Source organism: Mus caroli, unplaced genomic scaffold (assembly GCF_978045245.1).
Source record: "Mus caroli unplaced genomic scaffold, Mus_caroli_1 scaffold_13, whole genome shotgun sequence".
Classification (NCBI taxonomy): domain Eukaryota; kingdom Metazoa; phylum Chordata; class Mammalia; order Rodentia; family Muridae; genus Mus; species Mus caroli.
The window spans coordinates 54,713,493-54,739,640 of NW_028227268.1; the positions used below are offsets into that span (position 1 = coordinate 54,713,493).

Consider the following 26,148-nt stretch of genomic DNA (forward strand, 5'->3'; position numbering starts at 1 on the left):
CACTGATGCAGCAGGAATGGTAAAGAGCAGGGTTCTCGTCGCCTAGGTTAATAAACTCCATTCTGTTGTTTGTTTCAGCCTCTCTTTGCTTTAACGTTCATATATATGCATATGTATTTATATTTGTAGTCTGGGATCACCCAAGGTCTTGTGCATGCCAAGCAAATGCTCTCCCCCTGGGCTACACCCTCATATGTAAATGCCTTTAAAAAAAAACATAGACATTACGCCAGCCCATCCCTAAACATTTCAGAACGCACCTCTGGAAAATAAGTGTCTGACACACAGCCCGTGTTCAGGAATTTCTTGGTTGTTCCCCCCCAATGTGTCGTGCAGCTGGGCTGCTTATGGCTTCTCCGTTAAATCATCCCATGATGGTGTGACCCACTTAACATTGCATTTAGAAAGGGTCCTGGGATGCCTTTCAAGAACATGGTGGATGGGAAGTGTCACCGCCAGGGAACGGTGCTGCCTATGTGGTGCCTGCTATCACTAGTGACCCCGTGAGCCCTTGAGGAGGAGGCCATGCTATGTCCAGCCTGAGCTCAGGGTAACCCCCCCTGGCTTTGGGGATGTGTGAGTTCTGACTTTCCCTCACAGGGGTACCTCAGAGAGAAATGTCCAGAGCTGCCTTGTGTCATCTTGGTGAGTGCAGAGGGGTTAGAAGATGAAAAGGATGAGCAGTTTTTTAAAAGGGCCATGCTTTTTAAAATGTGTTTTGTTTTGTTTTGTTTGTTTGTTTGTTTGAGGTGCTAGGGGTAGACCCCAGGGTTCCTTCCATTCTGGGCAAGCTCTCTAAACCATTCGTCATACTAGGGTTTCAGCCAGAGTGTTCACCCTCAGCAGAAACTGGCTTTGGGCTGGGGTGCTTGTGGTAGTGGTGGGGGCTGTCCATGACACAAGGTGTGGAGCTTTTCAGGCAAGTGATGATAATTGGTGTCCCCTTGGGACAAAGCAGCCCCTAGTTGAACATCACTGGGTTAAATCCAGATGTTGTGACATCAGCCCAGCTGCCAGAACTTCCCAGGTAAGAGAACCAGAGATAGAGCGAAGGAGAAGGAGCTTTGGGTCTCTTCCACTAGCCAGTGTGTCTTGCCCTCTACCCCCCTGGCTTGAGGCCAGACTAATCCCATATGTATTATGGGATGTATTATGTATTGGGTTGAACTTTGTGGACTTACAGTGCCTACAGGACACTGTTGGGGACCTTCAAGAGGCAATTTGATGTGGACGGCTATTGAGTGGCCTGGATGGGTCTTTTCTCTTTCCTTCTCCCTCTCTAGCTGCCCTCTCTAATTATTCTCTACTTTGTCTTCTCTCTCTCTCTCTCTCTCTCTCTCACACACACACACACACACACACACACACACACACACACACACCACACACACACACACACTCTCTCTCTCTGTCTCTCCTTCCCTCCCTCCCTCTTCCCCTTTTTCTCCCTGCCCCCCCCCATCTCCCTGTCCACTGCCTTCCTTTGCTTTCCCTGGATCCCTCTCCCTCCCTGCTCTCCCTTCTTGAGCCTGCACAGAGGGCAGGGTGGAGGTCAGGCTGGGCCTAAGCAATGTTAAAAAGCATCTGTCCCCACCCCTGCTGCCAGGGATCCCTGTCACCCTAAGCAGCACAGAGCAATCACCCTATTGTTCTTCTGTCTCTGGGCTTTTGCATGTGGAGCTATCCCCAGCCTGGAGAAGGACAAAGGGATGAGTTGGGAGGTCAGAGGAGCAAGTGGGATAGAATATTTTAGTCCTTCGTGGGGCGTTCTTCTCTCTAGGACCCGAGGGGGATGCATAATGAGGCAAATGACAGGTGTCAAGGAAAGAAAGAGGATAGGAGGCTCTGGTACCACACCCCACATCCAACATCCCAGGGATCTTATGGCAGGGGTTGATGGGCGCTGTGCAGGTTTCAGAGCTTGGCTGACCTGGGGAAGATGATAGAGCATCTTGGGGTGTGCCAGCTCCTACCTCTGCCCTGAACTCCCAGGCTTCTTGTGAATACTGGGCTAAGCTGTTGCTGTCAGTGTTGTCCCTCAGAACCCCAACAGCCATTAAAGTGGAGTGGGTGAGTAAAACCCCCTCCAGCCCTGAGACTGGAGCATAGCACTCATGTTGACTTCTTTGACTAAATACACTCTCAGATGTCAAACCACCTGCCTTAGTTAGAGTTTTATTGCTGTGAAGAGGCACCATGGCCACCAAGACTCTTGTAAAGGAAAACATTTAATTGGGGCTGGCTTACAGCTTCAGAGGTTTAATCCATTATCATTATGGTGGGAAGCTTGGCAACATCCAGGCAGAGATGGTGCTGGAGGAGCCAAGAGTTCTACATCTTGATCTGCAGGCAGCCAGGAGGGCACTTCTTCTGCAGGCAGCAGAGGGGGACCGTGTCTCACAGGCAGCCAAGAGAAGTCTCATTCCACAGTGGGCAGAGCTTGCTTGAGCACTAGGAGACCTCAAGCCCATGCCCACAGTGACACACTTCCTCCAACAAGGCCACATCTACTCCAACAAGGTTGTACCTCCTAATACTGCCACTCCCTATGGCCAAGCATTGAAACACATGAGTCTATGGGGGCTAAACCTATTCAAACCTCTATACCACCCCAGACTTAATGGTTCTAACAATCACCATTAGAGCCATCAAATCCACCCTTAAGAACCTGGCTATGAACAGGTCAGTGATATGGCTTCCACATTTGATAGATGGAAAGCTGTGTCCTAGAGGAGGGCGAAGACTTGTTCTAGGTCACATGGGAGATTGACAGTTTACAGTCAGCCTGGTTTCCTTGCAGTGAATGACACACACACACACCCACACCCCCACACACACACACACTGGAGGGAGATCCGTAATTCATGGACTATTCGAGACAATGTGTTTCCAAGAAAGCAGCACAAAGATTTTTTTAAAGTTATACTTTTTTTGTCTTTCTTATTTTTATTTTATGTACAGGAGTGCTTTGTTTGCATGTATGAATGTGCCAAATGCCTGGTCAGAAGAGCACACTGGATCCCCTGGAACTGGAGTTGTAGATAATTGTGAGCTGCCATGTGGGTGCTGGGAACTGAACCCTGGTGTTCTGCCAGAGCAGCTAGTGTTCTTGACTACTGAGTCATCTCTCCAGCATATATTAAGGGTTTTCTTAAAAGCCTCACTGGCCCAGGCTCCACAAGACAAAACCACTTTCCCTCCCCGCCTTAGCAGGTGGGATAACTCATAGTTTCCATAGTATTTATAATGCCCCAGTTTGGGATCAGAGAAAGGAAAAAGAACCTTTAGCTGCATCTCCTTCGGTCGCAGGGTTGGTGGGTAGATTCACCTGAGCATCTTAAAGCTTCACAGAATCTCTCCATCATCACCAGACAGAGAAACCTCAAGGAAGCCTTGTGGGGCCGGGTAACCCAGCATTGGCTTCACTCTGGACTTCATGTCTGCCCTTTGTCCTGGATGTGGTGGGAGTTTTATTGTATGTTCAAAAGGTGATATGATGCCAGCCATTTCTTTAGGTTATTTGGGGTCAAGTATCTTGAGTTAGGTTCTCTAGAACCTCGGGGGCCTAAGACAGGGGTTGCTATTGAAGTCGTTTACTGAGGGGTACTCCCAGGCAAGGAAGACAAGAGGGTATAGGGCTAAAACCCCTTCAGAACTCCGAGGAGGCAATCCAGTGGGCGAAGATACCATAGATAAGGCAGAAGCCAGGACACTACACTTCTAACATCAGCTGACGATTGGCTTGTGGACTCCCTACTGGAACTGGACCGAAGCTTGTGACTGCCCAGATACTGCCCGGCAAATCAGTGCGCATCAGCCAAAGGCTGCAAGCATGCGTGATTTGCAGCCAGTACCTGCGGTAGCTGGGATGGGTGTGGTGGGCTAATAAGGAGGTCAGAGCAGGGCATCTACCACATTTGCTACCTCAGCCCTCTGTGACCATGGGTTTGGAGTGTGTGGATTCAACCAACCGTAGATTTAAAAAAAACAAAACAAAACACCCAAACTGCATTATCTGTACTGAACTTGTCCTAACCTTTTCCCTTGTCTTCCCATGAATACAGTCTAGTAACTGCTCAACATTTGCATTACATCAGGCACTATGAGCTAGAGATGATTTAAAATATGTGTGAGGATGTGGGTAGGTCCTCTCCATGGCTCCACCACACTGTCTAAGTATCCTCAGCTCTTGGTCCCTGTCAGGGGTCCTGGACTCCTCCAATTTTGAGGGCCAAGTAATTTAGAAGGTTTTGTTTGGGCCCAGGCATGGGTTTCTCTTTTGGCCAGTCCCTAGCAGTTCTCTACTGCAGAAAGTCTCGGCTGTTCTCTGGGGTCCTGGTGCCCTTCTCACAGCTAACTAACTGGACACTCAGACATCTCGCGGCTCATCTCTGCCATGCACACCACGGCTGCTGCCACCGCTGCCGCCGCCACAGCCGCTGCCTATTGATCAGGTATGCGTGACAATAAACCTCTTGCAGTCCAGGGATTGCTTGCTCATGCAACAGCCATCACCCACAGGTGTCTCTAGTTGGATGATTTCTCTCTGGCAGTGAGTCCATTGTATGGCTCTGCCATCCCTTGGGGCCGCCGAGTCACTGCTGGGAAGCCCCTGGGTGATTTCTGTGGCCTAGAAGTGCTCAGAATCACCTGTGCTCCTGTCTCTTTGGTTAGAACCCAATCACATGACCATACCTAACCACAAGGGGTACTGGGTAATGCAAGCCATATTCATGCATACATGGAGAATGACATAGTGGTTGGTTACCACATCTAGTTTGCACATAAATCATTTGGAACGCACTGCTGACTTCTGGTGCATCTGTGGCCACCTGTCATTGTGATGCTGTAGTTATTGGCATCAGAAAGCCAGGCCATTTTTCTGTGTAGGAAGCAGTTTAGCTCAGTCTTACCCAGCAGTGTGCTTCCTGCCTGACAGCTGCCTGGAGTTTAGGTACAGGGAAACAGAGCAAGAGTGCTACCAGGCTCCAAGGCATGACCTCATCTATACTGGCTTAACCAGCTGAGCTGGCCAGCCAGCCAGCCGAGGTGATGCTCCAGGGCTACCATCCCCTTCTTTCACGGCTTCCCAGGGAGCCCAGCTCAGCTCATCTGAATCCCCCTTTGGCGTTGACAGCAATTCCAGTTTGTGTCCACTGTTGGCTCTCGCTGGAGAAGTGTGCAGAGAGCCAACTGAATCCCTGTTGGGACAGCTTTGTTTTCCCGGCTGAACACAAAATCCCCTGTTCACTGGGAGATCTGACAAGGAGACCCTGTGGGGCAGGCCGGTGGGAGCAGATACCAGTGAATACAGCACCACGAATAGCTTCAGCTTATTAAAGGCGAATACACGGGATAACTCTGCCCGCCGAGGGGGAGATAGAATGGGGGCACAGAGCTGTTACAGTGGATTAGCAGCCGCAGACAGACGGAGGCAGGTGCAGCCTTTTCTGCAATTTGGAAAGGCTTAGGAAATACAGAGCCTGTGCTGTGAATCCTTCTCTTGGCCTCACTTGGGCTACAGGCTGGAAAGTGTGGGGTTTCTTGTTCAGCCTGGCTTGGGAGTAGATTTTTATATTTCCCCTTGTTCACTCATCAACTCCCAGAATTCCTTGGGGGTTCTGAGGAGGCTGTGCACTTGTCTGCTTATTCAATTTCTGCCTGTTCATGGGTAACAGAGCTGAGTAGACACAGCACTGTGGCTCCCAGGGACCCTTTGAGCTGTGCTGTGTGAGGAAGACATCTAAGAACAGTGAATGGTTCCAATTCCATTTTTTAACTGTTAGCCAAACTCCAGATCCACAGATACTGATGTCACCTCCTGTGGCCTGACGGGCATTGCTGAGAGCCTGCTGGGTCTTCGCTGCTTTAGAAATGAAGCCTCAGGTCCAGGGGGGCTTGCTGATCTTCCAGATGGGCTGCTGTTTCCCAGTGGCACAGATGGCAAATAAGAGAGGAAGATATCCTGGTCCCTGGGTATCCAGGCCCTGAGGTTATTAGAGTCTGCAAATGCTTAAGTCCTTTCCATAAGCTAGTGGAGTGTTTACATGGAATCGTCTTACATCTTTCCATATACTGTAACTCATCTCTTAATAGCACATGTCTAGAATGACACACATGCTGTTTATACATAGTTTTTTATTTAATTTTTAAATTATGACGGTGTATGTGCCTGTGTGTGTATATGTGTCTAGGTGTATGCACATGTGAGTGCAGTACTTGTAAAGGCCAGAAGAGGGCATCAGATTCCCTGGAGCTGGAGTTAACAGGAAAGGTGGGTGCTGGGACCTGAGCTTAGGTCCTCCAGAATAGCCACAAGCACTCGTACTCACTGAGCCAGCTCTTTCAAGAGTGGTTTTCTTTAGAGAATGATGATAGAAAAATGTCAATGTTTAAGACACATACCCCTTTTTCTAAAATATTTTTCTCTATGGTTTGTTTAGTTTGTATAGGCAGAGCCTGTGGTTGATGGAGGGCTGATTGAAATAGAATCGGTAACAAGATTGGTAATTTGGAGTCTTCAAGAAAGAAAGAAAAAAGCCAACCTCTAAAACAGTGGTTCAAGACCCCCTTGGTGATTGAACAACCCTTTTATAGGAATTGCCTAAGACCATCAGAAAACACAGATATTTACATTATGGTCCATAACAGTAACAAAATTCATTATGAAGTAGCAACAATAATAATTTTATGGCTGGGAGTCCCCACAGCATGAGGAACCATATTAAAGAGTCACAGCATGAGGAAGGTTGAGAAGCACTGCTTTAAATGACTGACCCTAGGGGACAGAATTGGAATCTTGGAAACATCTTAGGAGGCTTCTTAGCTTGTATGCAGATCTTTGTCTCTGCATCGTTTCCTCCTGTGATGGGCACCCACCTGCATCTCTCCTGGAGGACACCCTCACCAGCTGGGTAGCTCATCACAAGCAGAGGGAAGCTCTGTCTATACTCTCCAGGGTTTGCGGAACTGTTGGCCTGGTGAGAGTCTTGGATTTTGAGGCTAATGAGAGGTTTCTGAATGAGTGAGCATGTCTCTGGGAGGAAGGAGAGAGGATGTGTGGATCAACCCTCAGAAACTCCAGAAAGCTCAGCTACCATGCGGGGAGGCACCTGAGACCAGACAGCTCTGAGGGAGCCCTGTGAATGTGTCCTGGGGGTGGGGTGGGGTGGGGTGGGGAGCTCTAGGTATTTGCTCTCCAGCTCCCAATAGAAGCTGGTGTTCGTGGGTACCAGCCTCCGCCATCCATATCCCCACTCCCAGCTAAGTGAAAGTTATGTGGTGTTTTTGTCCACCAGAATTGTTCTAGATCCTAAGAGGCCTGCCCAGAAACTGCCCAGCAGGCAGTTCAGGGGTGCTCATGGGCATCACAAATTTGAAGCCAACCTGGGCAAAACCAGTTTTAAAATGAAATATCAAAGGGTTTGGTTGAAGTTTAGCAGACAAGCACTTTCCTAATGCATATGAGATCCTGGATTTGCTTTGCAGTTTGTTGTTTGTTTGTTTGTTTGTTTGTAATGAGGGTCTTGAGCGTCTATGGATCTTGGGACCTGAAGATGTTCTTGGAGCCTTTGTCTCTCCCCTAGATACTGGGGTAACTCTGTATAGACCCCAGGATACTATGCTCAAAATTTGGCAGTAAAATTGTTTTTAGTCATTGTAAGAATAATTAATTAATGTTTCATTCATAATTAAACTATGATGACCTGAGGGGCTTCTCCTGTGGGTCGCACCTCTGCCTCTTAGGAAGCTTTTACCATTCACTGCTCCTCCCCAGAGAACTGAGGGAAACAGCTGAGTGGTTCCCGGTGTGCGCTGGCTTCCGGTCAAGGAATCTGAGGCTGTTTCCCACTGGGCGGGCCCAGCTAGCCACCAGGTGAAGAGGAGGGAGGGCTTTGTTCCATCCTCACAGAAACAGCCGAGGAACAGGAGGCTGCATGAGCCTAGACAGACAGTACGGGGGTTCTAACTGCAGAGCTGGGTGTATGGGGGTTCACCCTAAGTCTGTATCAGCGGTACCAGAAGCAGAGGCTCTTCCTACAGAAGCCTGGAGGGCTTTCCTGTTGGTTCAGTGCATGGGTTGGTATAGGCCGTTCCAAACGGTGGACCTAAGACCATCCAGAGGTTACAGAAGTCAGATGAGGCTCAGCCAAGAACCATCCTAGCCTACCCTTGGACCAGTCGTCAACTTCAGCTCACACCAGAGGCAACAGGAAAGCCAGGGCAGGCCTGCTGCTGGTATCATGAGATCTCCTTTAACTCTGCCAGAATATGTTTTGTGTCCTGTGTCTGTTCCAGCAGTCAGCAGAAAGTTACAGAACGGGTCACGAATGGCAAGAATATGTCTGCTTACCCCCTAAACATCAAGGAGTACCTTATCGTGGCACACGCCTTTAATCCTAGCACTTGGGAGGCAGAGGCAGGTAGATTTCTGAGTTCGAGGCCAGCCTGGTCTACAAAGTGAGTTCCAGGACAGCCAGGGCTACACAGAAAAACCCTGTCTCGAAAAAACCAAACCAACCAAACAAACAAACAAAAAACAAAGCAAAAAAACAACAACAACAACAACAAAGGAGTTCCCTCTGGAGTTCCAGGTCCCAGATGGTGCTTTGGGTCTTAGATAAGGTCCAAGCTGTGGTTGGCCAGGCACAGGGGTGGGGGTGGGGGGTGATGATAATCTGTGCTTCCTCTGTCACTCCTCGTTTTATTTCCTGGAGATACGTTGTTTACCACAAGCCTTTCAACGGGGGAACCCCAAGAATCTTGGGATCTTGTATTTCTTCCTTGCTTCTTTCTGTTCTTTTTTTTTTTTTTTTTTTCCTGTCTGAGTTCTCTTTTAGCCCTGGGGCCAGAAGTCATCTGTCATTTTGATAGAGGATTTTAGAAATAGTTTGGGGAAAAGGAATTTCCTCCCTGAGTCCAACATCACTTCAAATACAGCAGACTGAATATGGCCTCATTTCCCAAAGGCATGGCTCACGGCCGGAAGGGCAGCATGCACAGAGGAGGCAGTATTTAGGGAAGGGTTTGACAGAAGGGACAAAAGATACAACAGCAGCCATGTAGAGGTTCTTCTCAGATCCCTTTAAGACTGGGCAGCCTCTGCACTGGACAGGGGCATTTAGGAGTACATGCTCAAGTAGTCCTCAGGGTGTCTGTGTCTTTGGACAGAGAGATCTGCCTTAGTTCCAGGGGGTGGCTGATACAGAGCTTTTTTGGCCTCTGTCTCCTCATGGGTGACGGTCAAGGCAGCCAATACTGGTTCTTCTACTTCTTGGTGGTACGGGTCACACGGAGAGCAAGTTGCAGCCATCCTGGTTTTGCCTACCACATCCAGGCATTCTTACTACCTGGGTTGGGTACCATTACTGCTCCAAGACTGAGGCAGTTTCTGCAGGTGGGGTGCAGGGCAACCCTGAGGTCTGCAGAGATCTTCATGCCATCTCCTTTGCATAATCAACATTGGCTTTTTGTTGTTGTTGGTTTTTCGAGACAGGGTTTCTCTGTATAGTCCTGGTTGTCCTGAAACTCACTTTGTAGACCAGGCTGGCCTTGAACTCAGAAATCTGCCTGCCTCTGCCTCCCGAGTGCTGGGATTAAAGGTGTGCGCCACCATGCCGACATTGGCTGGGGACCTGCAGGAGGACAGCCGAGGGTCAAGAGAAAATTCTGGATGTCTGGGAGCTGGTTTAGCCAGCCAAGGTGTCCTTTCTCCAGTCAGGAGGGCGTTTTTGCAACCCCAGAGGCTCTGGGCAAGAGGCTCTAATCTAATTACATGCTTTATTTGAGCCAATTTGTTTTCCAATCCATCTTGTTCAGCAAGAAGAAAGAGCATGCTGGGGACTCATTTGCACCCTCTTGTTCCAAGGGAAAAAAGAGGGGCTGCTCCCTCCTGTGGTCAGTCCAGCCCCTGACCTCTTCTAGCCTGGAACCCCACCCCCAGTCAGGCTCGCAGAACTTACAAGGGAGAGGCCTGGGGCCGCCCTCAACGGATGTTTGTACCACTTCCTTAAGCCCAGCGTACCTCTGTCTTTCCCTTTTGGGGGGAGGTCCCAGTGTGTTCTGGAAGACTGAGGCACGGTATATCCTGAGCTCAAGTAGCCTGGACTGGGGCTGCTCATCCCTAGGGGGTTCCCCTGCACAGACCTCCCATCTCAGGAGTGAGAGCTGCCTGCCGAGTCCAAGGGCTGGTATTTAAAATCTGCAAATATATTTTCTTAAGAAGGTGCTGGATTTTGGATCCGTGTTATTAAAGTCCAAATAAAACACCAGAGCCCATCCAAGCTCCCAGGATAGGGAAGATTTATCGGCTCCCACCCTCCTCCTCAGGCACTGCTCCATGTGTGCCAAGCCTCACTTTTATGTACTGCGGTGTTTCCCAAATTGCCTCTTTCCACCCTTTGGAATCTCGTTTCCAGCCTTCACTTTTCTAGGTTGCCCCAGACTGGCTGCTTCCTGTGGGTTCTGATCCTGAGCCTAGTAACTTCCGCGCTTGGACTAAGGCAAGCAGGACCTAGGGTCTTAGCCTACCACATGCAGTGGCAGCCTGGCCTGTTCAGCAAATACCTGCAGAGAGCCTGTTGAGTAGCCTGGTCCTGGGGACCCAGCACACGGCCTCTGACTTCAGACAGGAGCAGAGACAGATAAAAGATAAACCGAGAGTCCTCTCCTTGCAGTGTGGGGGATGCCCTGAGGACAGCAATCCTCTAAAAACAGGGGGACAGGCAGAGGTCAGCCATAACTTCAGAGAGTCAAGGACATATTTGAGCGAGACATATCTTCAGGCTTAAACAGAAATTGGATGTGACAGAAATACAGTAAAGTTGGGTTTCTCTCACGGGTCTTTGCGGTAGAGTAAGAATCATGAGTGCTTCTGTGATCCTGGTGCTGATTACATGTCAAGCCCCATCTTACCAGGATTGTAAAAGATGACAGCCGTAGCTCCATCGACCTAAGTCAGGAATCCGGACCTGTAAGGCACAGTGCTGTGTTGAAGGACATCCAGTTGTGTGGGGCCCCAGTGCCAGCAGTCTCCAGGCTGTCAGCTCCTTTGCACTCTCCCTCAACATCCCGTTTCCTGCAGTGTTCCCAGCAGCTAAGACTGAAGTGACAAGTTGCCTTCTGAAGTCCCACTGAAGCCACCTGCTCCCCTCCCACGCCCCAACGCACCACACCCTAAAGACACTACAGTGCCCTGTACAGAGGCTAGAGGCAGTCTTTCTAGGTGGTAGCCTGTGTCTCTGAAAGCGTCTAGGCCTCCTGACTCCTGTGTATCCCCTCTCACCTCCATCCCAGTGCCAGTGTGCACATTATGATCAGGGTGCTCCCAAGGCTGAAGAACTAGCCAGATACCTTATGGGCAGCCAGCAGGTCACTATCACGATCGTGGAACCTAGGTTAGTAACTCTGCTCGTCTGAGTAGGCTTGCTCACTGCAGCTAGCTTATTTTACACTTGGTAATAAACCCCATGCCAAGTTCTGGGGCACTGAGGTCTGCTTTCTAGGAAGAGGACCAGACCATTCCAGACTGTGAAATGCATACTAAGATCTGAGAAGGTTCTCCGCTCAGAGGAAGGCTGCCCAGCACATGAGAAGGAACAGGCTCATTTGAGTTCCAATGGAGATGCAGGTATAGATGCTGAGCCTATGCAGGCCAGTTATACAGTTGGTTCTCTCATACCCACAGGCATTGCTCACCCCAAACTCCCGGGTGGGTCTCCCAGGCCACCTTTAGCCCAATGGTCCCTTCCAACAGTCTGTCTCTGCCCTCCACTGTCATTCCTGCCAGAATCCAGCAGCGTGTTGCTGACACTGTCGTTGCTGTTACCCCTGTTCATGGATGGAGACATGGATGCACAGAATGGTCAAGGGCCCCAGACCAGAAGTCATACTTGTAGGACTATTTTAACTGACAGTAATGGTTCTTGCTAGAGCCACAATTCAGTTGCTTCCACTTAAAGCCTTGGTTTCCAGAGTGAGTACCTGGCATGGGGAGCCACATGGACAGCCTAGAAGAGGGGCCTTTACTGTTTGGAACACAGGTTTTTAGGAAGAAGGGAGCTTAGATACTCGGGAGAGTATGACAGATCTATGGGAACCTTGCCTGGTGTATAAGGTTGGTTTTTTGTTTGGTTGGTTTTTTTAAGATTTATTTTATATATGTGAGTACAGTCAATGTCTTTAGACACACCACAAGAGGGCATCAGATCCCATTACAGATGGTTGTGAGCCACCATGTGGATGCTGGGAATTGAACTCAGGACCTCTAGAAGAGCAGTCAGTGCTCTTAACCGCTGAGCCATCTCTCCAGCCCCAAGGACCGGTGTATAAGGTTTTATTGCATGGCTTTCCATGAAAAGTATGAAGAAGGCCAGGTCCTAGGTACCTTATACAGTTGCATGTATCCTCCAGGAGCTGCCTCTGCCCCTTTTAGCACATGAAGTGTTCTGTCAGATGGTGGCCACTTCTGGGGAAGAGGCAGAAGGAAAGGGCAGGGCTTTCCTGAGAGTATCAGGTCGGGGTGATGTGTCAGCCTGCTGTCTCAACCAGCTGATTCCCCATATTCATTGTATGATAAAGCAGGGTGTGATTCCTTGTTCTTGTGCACCCTTCTCTACCAGGGCACCTTATCTACTGTCCTGAAGGAAGAAACCGGTCTTGGCAAGAAGCAACCCTATTGGAATACAGTACAGAGCTAAGCTCGAACGAAAGGGTTGCCTAGGTAACTCAGAGCCCACTCCTAAGAGGGAGGAAGAGCCAGACTTGACTCCTTGTGACAAGAGGTCTGATGACAGGCCAGGTTTGAACCACATGGTGGCTTTGCACCAGTCTTGAAGTAGAAAGCAAGCCCCGCCCCCTTTTTTAAGTCTCACATGCCTTCAGAGGCCTCACAGGATAGCCCTGTGTTCTCTTCTTGCTCATTCTCTGCAGGACACCCCAGTGGGCTGTGCTAGGCTGGATCCTGCCTCAAGGCCCTGTTCGTGCCAATCTCTCCACTCTGCTCTCCTCCCCCAGATGACCCTGCCCCTCTTTACACTGTTCAGGTCTCTGTAAGATGTCTACAGCAAGCTCTTCCCAGCCACCCTGCCTATGACAGCGTCCTCACTCTCAACAGCATGTTCTTGTCATGGCCACGGTGGGTATGTGGTTGGCTAATGATGCTTGCTCTCTCTTGATCTCTTGGTGTCATCAGTGCAGTTGGGAGAGGTGCTGGCTTGATATAAGAAGGGACTGGCCAGTACCAAGGGTTATAGACACAGAATTCTCATCCTACGGGGAAATGACCCTTGTCTTCAGGACATTTTAATGTTTTGGTTTTTGTGGTGTGGAGACTAAACCCAGGGCCTCATGTATGCTACTACTGAGTTACATACCCAGTCTTCTCATGTTTAAAATATTGTGATAGAGTCTCACCGAGTTGCCTAAGTTGGCTTTGAACTTGTTCAGTCATCCAGGCAGGCCTTGAACTTGTGGTCCCCCTGCCTCCCATGTAGCTAGGATTATGGGCGTATGCTACTGGTGTCAAGGGTTTTGTTTTGTTTTGTTTTGTTTTTTGTTTTTTGTTTTGTTTTTGTGGGTTTTTTTTCTATTTTTTTATTTTTTTCTATTTTGAGACGTCTATTTTCTATTTTGAGGTCTCCCTATGTAGCCATGCCTGAACTGGAGCTCACTGTGTAGGCCAGGCTGATCTCAGATTCAAAGAGATCTGCCTGTGTCTGCCTCCACAGCGCTGGGATTATCGGGATGCACTACCACACCTGGCTTTATTTTTAATGTGAGAATTATATCCTGTAAAAATTTAAATGTAGATCAGGCAGTGAAGTAACAATATAAACACCAGATATGGTCCCACCACTCAACATTTCAGTGCTTGGATGGCCATCCCTGATCTCCTCGCTCTGAGGTCTTTGTGCCTGCTGGGATTTGATCTCTTAGACTGGTGGCTCTCAGAGATACCTCACCAGGATGACATTCATATCTCTGTGGGTCTCCACTGGCCTCCTGGCCTCCTCTACCAATGTGTCCTCCTCAACGATCTCACTTTCCAGGTGCTATTCTTTCATGACACTCACAATGGAACTCATGTGACTGGCCTGCCCCGAGCCCTGACGCCATAGTGTCAGCTGCTGTCATTTGTCTCATGATCCACATAGAACTCTCCAGAGTCAGCCATGTAGGAAGGTGCATAGGGAAAACCTCTCAAGCAAATGGTAAAATCATAAAAGCAAGGTTGCCCTGTCAAAGGAGAGTGGCCTCAGGATTGGGGCAGTCAGTGCTAGGGGTGCTTTAATCTCTTGGCACAAGAGTGTGTGTCACGTCTGGAGTCTCTCCTAGACTGGTGGTTCTGAGTGCTACGTCTCTGTGAGGTCAGAGAACAACATGCCAAAGTTGCTCTTTCCTTCTCCCATGTGGGTACCAGGGACTGAACTCAGGTCATCAGGCTTGGCAGCAGGCACTGTTTACCTATTAAGCACCTTGTTGACCCTACCTTTGGGGGCTTTCTTCAACTTGATTGTCACAGAGGTTGCAAAGCACATTACATTCAGGTCCTATGTCAATCTGTTGCCAGAAGTGGCTTCACTTTAGGAGCCCCATGACCCCAAGTGGACATTTTATTGCTGAGGCTCAGGGTGATGGATCAGTGGGTGAGATCAGCGCACATTAAAGAGATACTTGCATGGAGGTTACGGAGCTGTGTGAAACTTGGATCTTTTGGAGAAGTGGCTGGATGCTTGGACCAGTGCCTGTTGGTGAGAGGGCTGAGAAGGTGGTCTTACCTGACAGGAAGGAACCACCTGCAGCCAATGACCAGGAGCAAGAGTAGTGTATTTTTTGGCTACTTTACTGGGTTCTTATATCTACCGCCCTGCTTCCCTTATCCCCTCCAATCCCCTCAACACTAGGTAGGAGAGAAGAAGTTAGAGGGGGGAAGGGGGTGTTGGTATCACTAACTTACTTCCTGCTGATCAGGGGAATTGAGTTCCTTGGGGCAAGCCCCATCTTTGTCCTTAGAATATCTCCAACTAGGAATCCAGCAATAGCAAAAGCAGCAGCAGGCTCCCCGCTCGAGGCTCTTCTCGGGGCTCTTGCATTTGTACCGTCTCAAGAGTCTCTAAAATTCCAAATGTAAACCATCTGCAGCTGGCAAAAATCACGCCCCTGCTAGAGCACGAGGCAAATCATAGTTAGCGGCTGTGAACAATCTGAAGCGGCCCTTTATCCCACACCTGGGACTATAACAAAACCCTATTCACATAATTGTTTTAAAAGAAACCAAAATTCTCACTACAAGCAAGAATTACACTTGTGGGAGTTCTTTCCCCACTGCTCCCCTGATAGCTGTTGTGAACTCCCCTGGCTTACCCTGGGTACCCTGATGCTGAACGCTTGCTGGCCTGGGCAAAGTCCATGCAGCCTACAGCTGTGGGTCAAACTGGTTCCACTTGTCTTCTATCATGTCAGACTGCAGGAGAGTGTACCCCCTTCCCTTGAGCCATCTCCTCCAGTTCAGAAGGAGCCAAGAACTTTCCCAGCACCTAGCCATGGGAGCCAAAGCTCATCCAAGTCCTCGGGATGCTCTGTCCAGTGTGGTGGACCACACTGACTGGATGCTCCTCACTTAGCTACCCAACCCACAGCTTCCCAACGGCAGTAGCCCAGGAACAGGGGCAGAGGTATGGCTGAAGAGTGTGCCAGGGCTCTAAGACTGAGACCTTTGCCAGCTCTCCGCCTTGCTCTGAGGGGAGGTGCCAGCTGCGGTACCCCAGGCTCCCGCCACAGGCCACCAGGCTCTGCTTGCCATATGCTTGGAGATGAGCCTGGGGCAGCGAGCAGGCTGACCCAGCAGGGTTTTGGCATCTAGGTACAGGAGGCAGAACAGGGGGGCCAGCTACCCAAGGTGCAGGAGAGGCCTGAAGGGGCTCAGCCTGCAGGGCACCTCTTGGCTCTTAGCTGTGGGTTGGTCAGGAGAGCAGGTGGGAGGAATGAAAAGGAGGTAGGCTGCTCCCGAGAGAGGCTAGGATGCCAGCCAGACGAGATGAGCCGGCCCAGGCCAGGCAGATGGCCCCTTCTGGGTCCCAGCAGCCCTCCTCCGGACAGAGAAGTGGAGACCAGGTGGCACCTGGGGCGGAGCCTGGCAGCCCTTGTCTTTGGTTGGGGAGGAGAGCCCAGTAGAAGAGGCACCTTATAGCAGGTGCCCCTATAGAGCTGCCAGGGTTTCCCTGAACATTCAGTTGGAGACCTACAGGGTTAGCAGGAGTGTGATGGGGACCACTGGGGAGAGTGGATGGGTTTCTAGAAGTCAGATGATGGTCACTGGTGTGCCGGATCTTCTGTCTAGTCTGGGGTCTGGAGTTTTGTTTTAAGACTGAGACATATGAAATGTGGTTTTTTGTTGTTGTTACTTGTTGGCTTGTTTGTTTCACATTGTGAACTGGTTAATCTCAGGGCTTTTATGCAGTCTGTCTTTTAATAATATTCCATCTTTTTCTATTTCTAAATAAGGCGAGTAGCATGGGACGGCCGTGTCCATCACAGGCTCCCACGGCCCTGTCTCCAAACCCGACTCGTTCTAGACATCTCAAGTCTGTCTATTCAGTTCGGTCATTTCAGTTCTCCCGAAAACATGCGTCTCAGCCGGATTCCAGGATTCTCGCCCGAAGTCATCATACAATAGCCTTCTAATTCACAACATTTCTGTAGGTCATGCTTTCCTCATTCTTCTGAGTCTGTCTGTTTTCTTTCTTTTATTCATAATTAGACATGACAATGTTTTGTCTGGTCTTTTTTTTTAAAGTTTGTTTGGAGGCATTTCAAAGACTCAGGCTTTGTGTTCGTGTAATTTTACCCCCCCCCCACACACACACACTCCTTTCTGCTTCTGCTGTTATTAATTCTTCCCCTCTCTCTCTGAGTTTGGTTTTACTCATTTTTCTAAGTTTCTAAGGCTGAGTCTGGCTTACTTATTTTGATCTTTTCTTCCGTCACAACAAGCATTATTAATTATAGTGTGGTCAGGAAGGGTGGCGTGTACAACTTCAGCTTCTTGGAATTAACTTAATATTTTTCTACTTATACGTCTCTCTCTTTCTCCCCTTAATATAGTTCAGTGAAATACTATACACATAAAATAGTTAAAACACTTTTACATTTGTTTATTTATTTATGGTGTGCATCTGTGTGGGTATAGTGCGTATGTGGAGGTCAGAGGACATCTTGGGGGAGTTGATTCTCTCTTCCACTGTGTGGGCTCTCAGGATTGAACTCAGGTTGTCAAGCTTGGCCGCAATCTTCTTTACCCTCTGAGCCATCTTGCTGGACCCATAAACTAATTTTACTTAGTTTCTTTATTGTGTGTATTTTAAGCATTTTTTTTAAATCCTGCCTTTTCCGATATTAAGATTTCTACTTCTTGATTAATTTTTGTTTGTTTGTATTTGCTGTTAGACAATACCTCTGTCCCTATTTAAATTGTCCTTTAAAATTCCACTTATATCCCTGCATATAAGTAAGCACACTTGTCAATGTTACAATGTACCTGACAAAACAACTTAAAAGGAGGAAGGGTGTATTTTGGCTTAGGACCTCGGGGGAACAGTGCATCTGGGCGTGGCAAGGCAAATGGTCCAGGTGGTATCAGTAGTGTCAGGTCAGGGAGCCCAGCAGAGGTAGGGACCACTCTCTTTTCTCCTCTTGTCTCTGAGCCCCTTGCTGCTGGCTGCTGATAACACACATGTTAGGGCTCCTCCTGTCTGCCATTCCTCTAGAACTGCCCTAGAGATATGACTCTGTGTGTGTCTATGCATATGCACTCTGTGAGTACAATACCGGTGGCAGCCAGAAGAGGGTGTCAGATCTCCTGGAGCAGGAGTTACAGGTGGTTGTGAGCGGTCAGTGTAGGTACTAAGAAGGTGTGCACACATGACTTCTGTATCCAACCAGCCCCCCGCCCCAAGTGATTGTACGTGCAGTTAAATTGACAGTGAAGAATAACTGTCCCTACCTTCTTAGACAGTAACTGAGTATTGTGAAATCAGTATTGGAACAGGATCCTAACTTTACTTTTATCATTTTATTGCCAAATAGTTGTGGGGTATTTTTGTGATTTTTTTTCTTTAAATTTTTATAAAAATCACAAGGACCCATCTTGCCCACCCCTCTTTTATAATCTTACTGAATCAAAAAATGCCTGTTTATATTTACTATTTTCTCTGGCTTATCTTTTGGCATAATTTTAATAATAATTTACATCTTCTTCTCCAGTGTTCTGTGGTATTTAAAAAGAAGTATCTTATTTGGCAGAGTCAAGCATCAAATAACATCTTTGACATTTTTATTTAAGCAGTTTGATTCCCTGCCTTATTCTACTGTGTTTTATTAACACATTTTCTACATTTTCAACTAAATTCTTATAGTCAGATATTCTTAATGTTTCTCTGTAAGCATTTTAACATGTTTTGATATTGCCTTAAGTTTTAGAACCAAATTTCAAACTTTTGTCTTTAATGACATTGGGGCACATTGTGTTATAGTATAACTTTCTCCTTTCAAAGCCCTTTTTCAGAAATTCATTTTATAGGTGGTTGGAAAACAAATACTGAATTATTTTTCGAGCTCTGCCTATACACTTGAAGATGTTCTTTTTGTATGTATGTATGTATGTGGCCAGTGTGTATGAGAAGACTGTCATAAAATTATTGTGTTGGAAAATTTCTCCCTGAAGACACTATAGACATCACTCAGTGATCATCTTCCCATTTTTAGTTATTTTTTCAATCTCTAGTATATTTTTCTTATCATATGAAATATATAGGCACTTCCTATGTATTAGAGACATATCTAGGCATTGAGCTATTTCTCTTGCTTTTGAAAAGAGTGTATCAGGGCTGGAGAGATGGCTCAGCAGTTAAGAGCACTGGCTGTTCTTCCAGAGGTTCTGAGTTCAATTCCCAGCAACCACATGGTAGCTCACGACCATCTGTAATGGGATCCAATGCCCTCTTCTGGTGTGTCTGAAAACAGTGATTGTGTACCCACATACATGAAAGAAAGAAAGAAAGAAAGAAAGAAAGAAAGAAAGAAAGAAAGAAAGAAAGAGAGGGGGGAGGGAGAATGGGAGGAAGGAAGGAAGGAAGGAAGGAAGGAAGGAAGGAAGGAAAGAGTGTATCAAACCCTTTCCTTCTGCACATGTGGTTCTGTCTTGGGCTTAGGGGTCCTACCTGTCCTTGACTCCGATTCTGTTTGGCCACTGCTGAAGTGCAGTCATGTGTCAGCTCTCTACTCTCTTGTATGTCTGTATTGTCTCTGGTTTTCGCATCTGTATCCTTTCCCTCTGCACACTGAGAGCTTCAGTAGCACACACTCCACGCTGAATCACTTGCTACAGTACCCCCTTCCCTTGCTGTCTCAGAAATGACTTTGAATTGTGCTCCTGTGACTTACTTTAGTTTTTATTTCCCCAACTCTTGTGTACCCCATGGCCTTTGAGTTCAGCCTTGTCACCTCCCTGGTTTCATGGAAGCCATGTCTTTTTAGAAATACTTGAGCCTGTTATACCCATTGCAAGTGGTTGCCATGGGAGAGGTAAGTAGATGTGAGGGTTTATGGCCCCCCGTGTGTTCATGGCTTGGCCCTCTGCAGACCTCTGCATGGCTGTGATGACTGGATCCCCATGTCAGACAGGCAAAGTCTATTCCCTTGCTATCTGGCCTTTTCTTGGACTTCTGTTCTGTGGAGTTGGTACCTTCTCTGTTACCACTGCCTGACTTTCTGATTCTCTGCATCTGTAAGTTAGATAAAAATACAAGTTCAGAGAGTCACTACAAATGGCTTACAGCCCTGCCTTCCTTAAACTCCCTTCCCTGCCCGTGCTTTCTGTTTGTCTGTCTGTTTTCTGCTCATTGTCTTGCTGTCATCTCCTCCTCCTCCCCCATCTTCCTCCTCCTCTTCTTCCTTCCCCTCCTCCTTTTTTTTTTTTTTTTTGTGATCTTTCTGTTCGTCAGACAAAGAACTGTTTCTGGAGGTAAACGCCGGCTAGGCCCTGCTTCATCCCCCACCATCTGCCTTTAATTAATTGAGATTGCTCCCAGATTCCGGCATTGGGTCATCTATCAGCTCCGTTCTTGGCGTTCGTGTGAATTTTCATTTTTTCACTCTCTTTATAGCTGTTTTGGAACAAAACAAGGAGAGGCCCCATGAGCAGCTGCCAAGTAGATACCATGTTGTAGGAGTCAGAGCTGGGCTTTCAGCTGAGACTCATCCATGTGGATGCAGGCTCTGGAGCTGTGTGTGGTGGTAGGGAAGGAAGCAGGTACAGGCACCGTTTCCTTACCCAGGGACCACTTGTCCAGTGACCTCAGACGTCTGGACCCAACACAGAGGCCACAGACAGCCAAGGAGCTCTTGCCGTGTCTCTGTGAAGGTTATTCACTTTCTCCAGAGGAAGCCGTTACAGCTCCAACAGGCCTGGCGTGTTTTCCTAGCTCAGTATTGAACTGTTTCTGGAGGTAAAAGCCTTCCGCTGCAGAAGGAGGAGGGGTACTTTGCAGAGGAGACTAACCTTTTTTTTTTTTTTTTTTTTTTTTTCCTTCTGAGTTTGACTTAACCACTTGTCTGGACTTTCCTCTGCTGAGCCAGAGCCTGGGTGCAGAAACTGTCTGCTCTTACATTCCGGAACCACCAGGAGCATTCCGAATCCAGACACCCAGAGAAGGAAATTAGAACGTGTCATGGACAGATCAGATCTCAGACCTTAGTGGTATCTGAAACTCAGGGGAATTCTACGGCAGGGCTGGCGCTGGGGACCAGAGGTTGGGCTCACAGGCAGCCTCAGTGAGACTTTCTGAACCATAGATTCTCTTTCATACCATATACAGGGTACAGGAAGTTCATCAAGGCCTGCGAGCCGATTGTGATACCACAGGATGTGTACAGCATTTGAGATATACAGAGATGGCTGAGCCCTGGCAACCAGGTTCTGAGAGCACCATGATGTCAGGCCCTGGTGGCCGCCTGCCCATTCTCGGATAATGTCTGTCCAGGGTGTACATTTGTCTCTAGAACTTTGGCTATTCCTGAGGTATGGGCAGTGATGCTGAAGGGTTGGGGGTGATTTGCTCCTTGGACTGGAATGTTTTCCTTCTAACCCTAAAGGATAGGGCTCCCTTGGGCAGTTCCAGACTCACCTTTTCCAGTATTATAAATTGGGCACCATGTCTCCCTCCTACAAAGCTGACAGACCCAGTAATGTCTCCTCCACCTGGGTCATTGAGTGGGCATGCAGTACCGAGCCTGTGTGGAGGACTCAAGGTACTATGATTTCCTACTGATGGGAAATAAAAGCACTCACTTGGGCCAGTAACTTCACACACACACACACACACACACACACACACACACACACACACACAGAGAGAGAAAGAGAGAGAGAGAGAGACAGACAGACAGACAGACAGAAGTTCCAAATGGACTCCAAGTCATTTGGCTCCACTTCATTTCAGTTACCTTAAGTGGAAAGTGTAGTGTAGGAGACCCACCAGCCGGCTCAGAAACACCAGAACACATGCACAACCTGGTTGGTTCAGCCTCGGAGTGGCAGCTGCCATTGAGATGGCACAGCCAGGTGGCACAGAGGTTCCCCAGCATAGCTCCTCCCACCTAGCTGTGATGGGTGATGTAATGACTTGTATGTGAGGGATGCGCCCTTTCCTGTCTTCACTTTGGGCTTCACCACACTCAGTAAAGCCTACGCTCTGGCAGCCTGACCTTGGCACTCCAGAGGCTCCCTGAAACTAACCGCCAGCCCAGCTGGCAGAACGGTCTGACGCTGCAGCCTCTACTGTCCCAGGGCAGGGCTATCCTGAGAGGATGCAGAGGGACACATTACAGGGCGATGGTTTTCTTTCATTTCTTAAAACTGGTTCCTTTCTGAAATTGGGCCCCACGAGTCTGGCCCCAAATTATGGCATTTGCCCCATGGCTCCTGATGGTGGGCTAGAGTTGTGCTGACTAAGGGAGGCATCCATCAAAACATGTAGTGCCTTGAGAGAAGAGCTGCATGCTGGGGGGTAGAGGCAAGTTCTGGAGAGACAGCCACTGAGTGTCCCCTGCAGATCTTAGCCACAGGCTGGCGGCAGCCATAGTACTGGAGTGTGCCTGCCTTTCCTGTTTTATATTCAGACACCATTCCTTTCTCCCATGTTGACCGTGGTAGGTAATAGTTTACCTAACTTTGCACCTTAATTTTCTTAACCTGCCCAATGGAAATAACACTGTTACCTGCTCAGACCTGCTGGAGATCCATCATGTATAGTGATGCAGGCAGGGCGGGTGGCTGGTGGTTTCCCATCCGGCGATCATACGGACCTCAGGAAGAAATGCCATCACCTTGTTTAGGCAGAAATCGCTGGCAGGTAGAGGGCAAGGTTAGGCTGAAGTCTTAACTGCTGAATTTGGGGGAGTCGGCAAGGCCACTTCAGGAAATATAAACTTTGTATCTACTGAATGCCAGGCTCTCTCAGAGTCCAGAACCCCCAAAGCTGTGGCCGGCAGGTATGGCCAGCAGCCAGTGACCAGCAGTACTCTCAGCAGTGGGGCCCATTAGGGCTAACCTCTTTTCGTGGGCATTTTATTTGCACACTTCACTGGAGTGGACACCAAAGAGGTTTTCAAATGTTTCATGGGCTGCTAATTTCCCCTGTGACCTCTTTTGTTGGGGCCTAACCTCAGCCAGAGGCTTCATGCCATGAAAGCCAGCTCCTGAGACAGACCCCGACAGCCGGGTGACAATGAGGCCTCTATCTGCTTTAATCAGGCTCCAGTTGAATCTTAAGGCAGGAGGGATTGGTGTGGTGCTCAGAAACCCTGGGTGGCTCGATACAGTGGTCCCAGAGGCTCTCATGGAGGCTGAAATATTCCACCAGGCTGAGGGAAGAGGGGTGGCTTTTGTCCCACTGGCCTCTTTAGAAAGCCAGCCTGCCCTGAATGGCCACCCGCTTGGTCTGGCCCATGGATACCACTGGGTATCTAAGGAGGTGGCCCACTCGGCTACCAGCCCATTCTTTAGTGGCCTAATGAGTTTCTATCTGTGTCTTCCCCTGCAGACTGTGACTCCTATTGCAAGGCCTCCAAAGGCAAGCTGAAGATGAACATGAAGAAATACTGCAGGAAGGACTATGGTAAGCGGGGGCAGAGGGGCTCCTCCGGGGTGGCTTGCAAGTGACTTGTGTCACCGAGTCCCTGGGACCCGTGAAATCTCTTGCCTGAGAATATCAGTCCCTTCTGTGTCCGAGATTCTCCCAACTGAACCCTGCACAGGAACATCTAGATCAGAGGGGGCCATCGAGGCTGGGATTCCTATCCTGGGCTCTGTTAGCTCTGCCCAAAGGGCTATGAGGCTGCAGACCACTCGTTTGCCCTCTGGTCTTGTGTGTCCTCGTTCATACTCTGGCATTGTCTCAAGTCTCTTGCTTGGTGAGGTTCTCCAGCATCACAGTGGGTGGGAGCTGCCAGGTGTTTATAGATGAAGAGTCTGCACTGTAAGACTGTGCATCCTTCTAACCTTGAGGATGCTCGGATCCTAAGCAGTTCCTGGGGCCTTTCAAGGGGAACACATGTCACACAAGAGGCCACACTGAATCAGCTGCTTGAGCCAGACTTGAAGTTTGCCCCTTAGTCAGGCTGGTGGCCAGGGCTTCTCAGCATAAAGAAATGAATCATCAGGTTCAAAATTTGAGAACCTCGGAAACCTCATTTTTTTATGAGCATTCACACACAGGTGTATCCCTCACACTGAAGCCAGAGAAGACCCCAAGCATCCGGACAGCCCCACGTGTCACAGGCCACGTGGCCTTCCCCAGAACCAAGCAACAGCAACATGCAGGTTTTAGGTATCGATTCACAAGTTGCCAGGCCATGGACATCCAGGTTCAAGCCCCACCTTCTACTAGGGTTCCATGGTCAACTTCCCAAAGAAAAGGCCCCTTAAGGAATGATATCCCAGAGCAGTACAGATATTCCAGCTCCCACTGAGGAACAAACCTGGGTTTCCACAACAAGTTTACTGTCCTTGAGAAATAAAGGAAGGACTTGCCTCCTTCAAGCTGGGGTAGTGGGTACAAGGAGGACATGACCTCTAAGGTTTCACCCCCACTTCTGCCAGAGACTAATGAGGGCAGGCACAAACAAAAACAAACAAACAAACAAACAAAAACAAACAAAAAACCCAAAACCCAAAAAACCAAAACAACTCTCCAAGCCTCTGTTGATTGAGAAAGTGGGGTTCCTGTACTTTCCCAGGATTTGGCCTTGAAGCCTGATCAATGCTCCTGACAAAGCAAAGGGCAGGGTGCAGTGAGGACTGTGCCCACTATCACCTTTCCTACCCCATCCTCAGCATGGGCAGGAATGGGAGTGGGCAGGCCTGCTTGAGGAGGGGTGGGTGGGGGTGGGCTGGGACTGAGTTATCTCTGAAAAGTACTGGTCCACAGTATCAATCTGTTCTTTGGATGCAAGGGGAGAAGTTGTGACATCACTGAAATGGATCCCATGGTCCTTCCACCTGATTCTTTTGGACTCAGTCTGGTTTTGTTCTCTCCCATATTATTCCAGGGTTACCCTGACCCGTGGTAGTGCTCTCGTCTACACCAGGTTGACCTTTCCTTTATTGACCCTGGATCCAGTGGGTGTTCCTATAATCAGCAGGAGGGGGCATCCTTCTTGGGTGGTGAAGGGTTGGTTATGGTCTCTGGGCTCCATGCTGGCCTCTCCTTTCTGGCATATCTTCTCAGGTCTTACAAGACCTGAATATACAGTGCCCCCCCCCCCCCCGCCCTGACTGTCACTGCCTGGCTCTGGTTTTTTTTTTTTGTTGTTGTTGTTGTTGTTTTTTTTTTCTCCTTCTCCAGCAGCCCTGGGAGGTTCCGAATCAGTCCATTTTCTGTTTTCCTAGCAAAATATCTGGGCTTTATTTCTGACTCACATTTTCTGAAGTCCAGGAGTGTTTATATCCACTCAGCTTCTAGTGAGGACCTCGTGCTGTGTCCACCCACGGTACAATGTGACACAGAGAGGAAGAGGAGACACAGGGAGCCAGGTACCTTGCAATAGCATGCTCTTAAGATCCTTACTACCCTTCATGAGGACACTCGTGAGTGTGAACTCCTCCCGACCCAGCACACCTCCAGAGGGCCCCACCACCACTCAGTCCCGTTCTGCTGGGGACCTCCATACAGGCTCTGGTAGAGACATACCATGTTCTAAGCACTGCAGGGATTTCTGGCTTTAGTAAGGTCATTTGAAGTTATGGGAATCTCCTCAATGCACTTCAGTCTACCATGCTGCAAAGGGGGGGGGGTGGTCACGTGAGTTCCACAGAGGGCTCAGAAGAGCCAGGCACCGTGGGATATGTCGGGCCTTGGAGCCTGGTTTGAGAAGGTGAAAAGGCAGCTACAGATCCGTGAGTACTGCAGGGGTTTAGCCAGCAATATAAGCTTTGCTCCGAGGCTGAGGAAAGGCTTCTCCTTGGGCTTTGCTGGGGTGTGGAGACTCTTCTATGTATCCTTGGTTGGACAGACACAGCCTAGGTGAAGTGTGGCTAGGTGGCTTTCCCATACTCAGAAGACCCAGGGAAGATGGGTTGAAGGAGGACAGGAGAGAATATGCCTAGATTCAGAGGAGGTGAGGCCAGGCCAAGCCAAGGAAGGGAGCTAGTTTGGAGGCTGCCTAATCCCTGCTTGTTTGCTGACTGACACTCCCGGCAGGGGGCCAATTAGGAAACACATTTCGCTCACATCCAGGGCTCTTGGATATTCCGGAAGCTGCTAACTAGAACCTAGGTTTTGCCACCCCTGCTGAGAGAAGAGCCCCTTTCTCCTCCAGCCCCACCAAGATAAGCTTGACCTGAGGCAGCTAGTGAACTCTCTTTCAGGCTCCACTGACCCTGAGTGGTAGCCAGTAGGCAGAAACCTACAAGGCCAGGAGGCCTATGGGAAGAGGCTGGCTGGCCAGCCCAAGATGTGCCAGCCCTGAGCCCAGACCAAGCTTGGATAGGTGGATTTAAGACAAGGCAAGAAAGAACAGAGGTCAGGGAGAACCTCAGTCCAGGACCTTGCCTGGCTGCTGGCCCCCATCTAGAGAGGACCCCCACCCCCA

General features: G+C 48.9%; 1 protein-coding gene across 2 annotated transcripts in view; it reads left to right on the forward strand.

Moving 5' to 3' along the window:
• Ntn1 (netrin 1) overlaps positions 1-26,148 on the forward strand; it is a 191,445-nt gene that overhangs the window by 151,082 nt on the left and 14,215 nt on the right. For both annotated transcript variants that reach the window (XM_029483605.2, XM_029483604.2), the window contains exon 6: positions 23,100-23,174. In XM_029483605.2, coding sequence (XP_029339465.1) covers positions 23,100-23,174 — 75 coding nt within the window. The remainder of the gene's footprint in view (positions 1-23,099; positions 23,175-26,148) is intronic.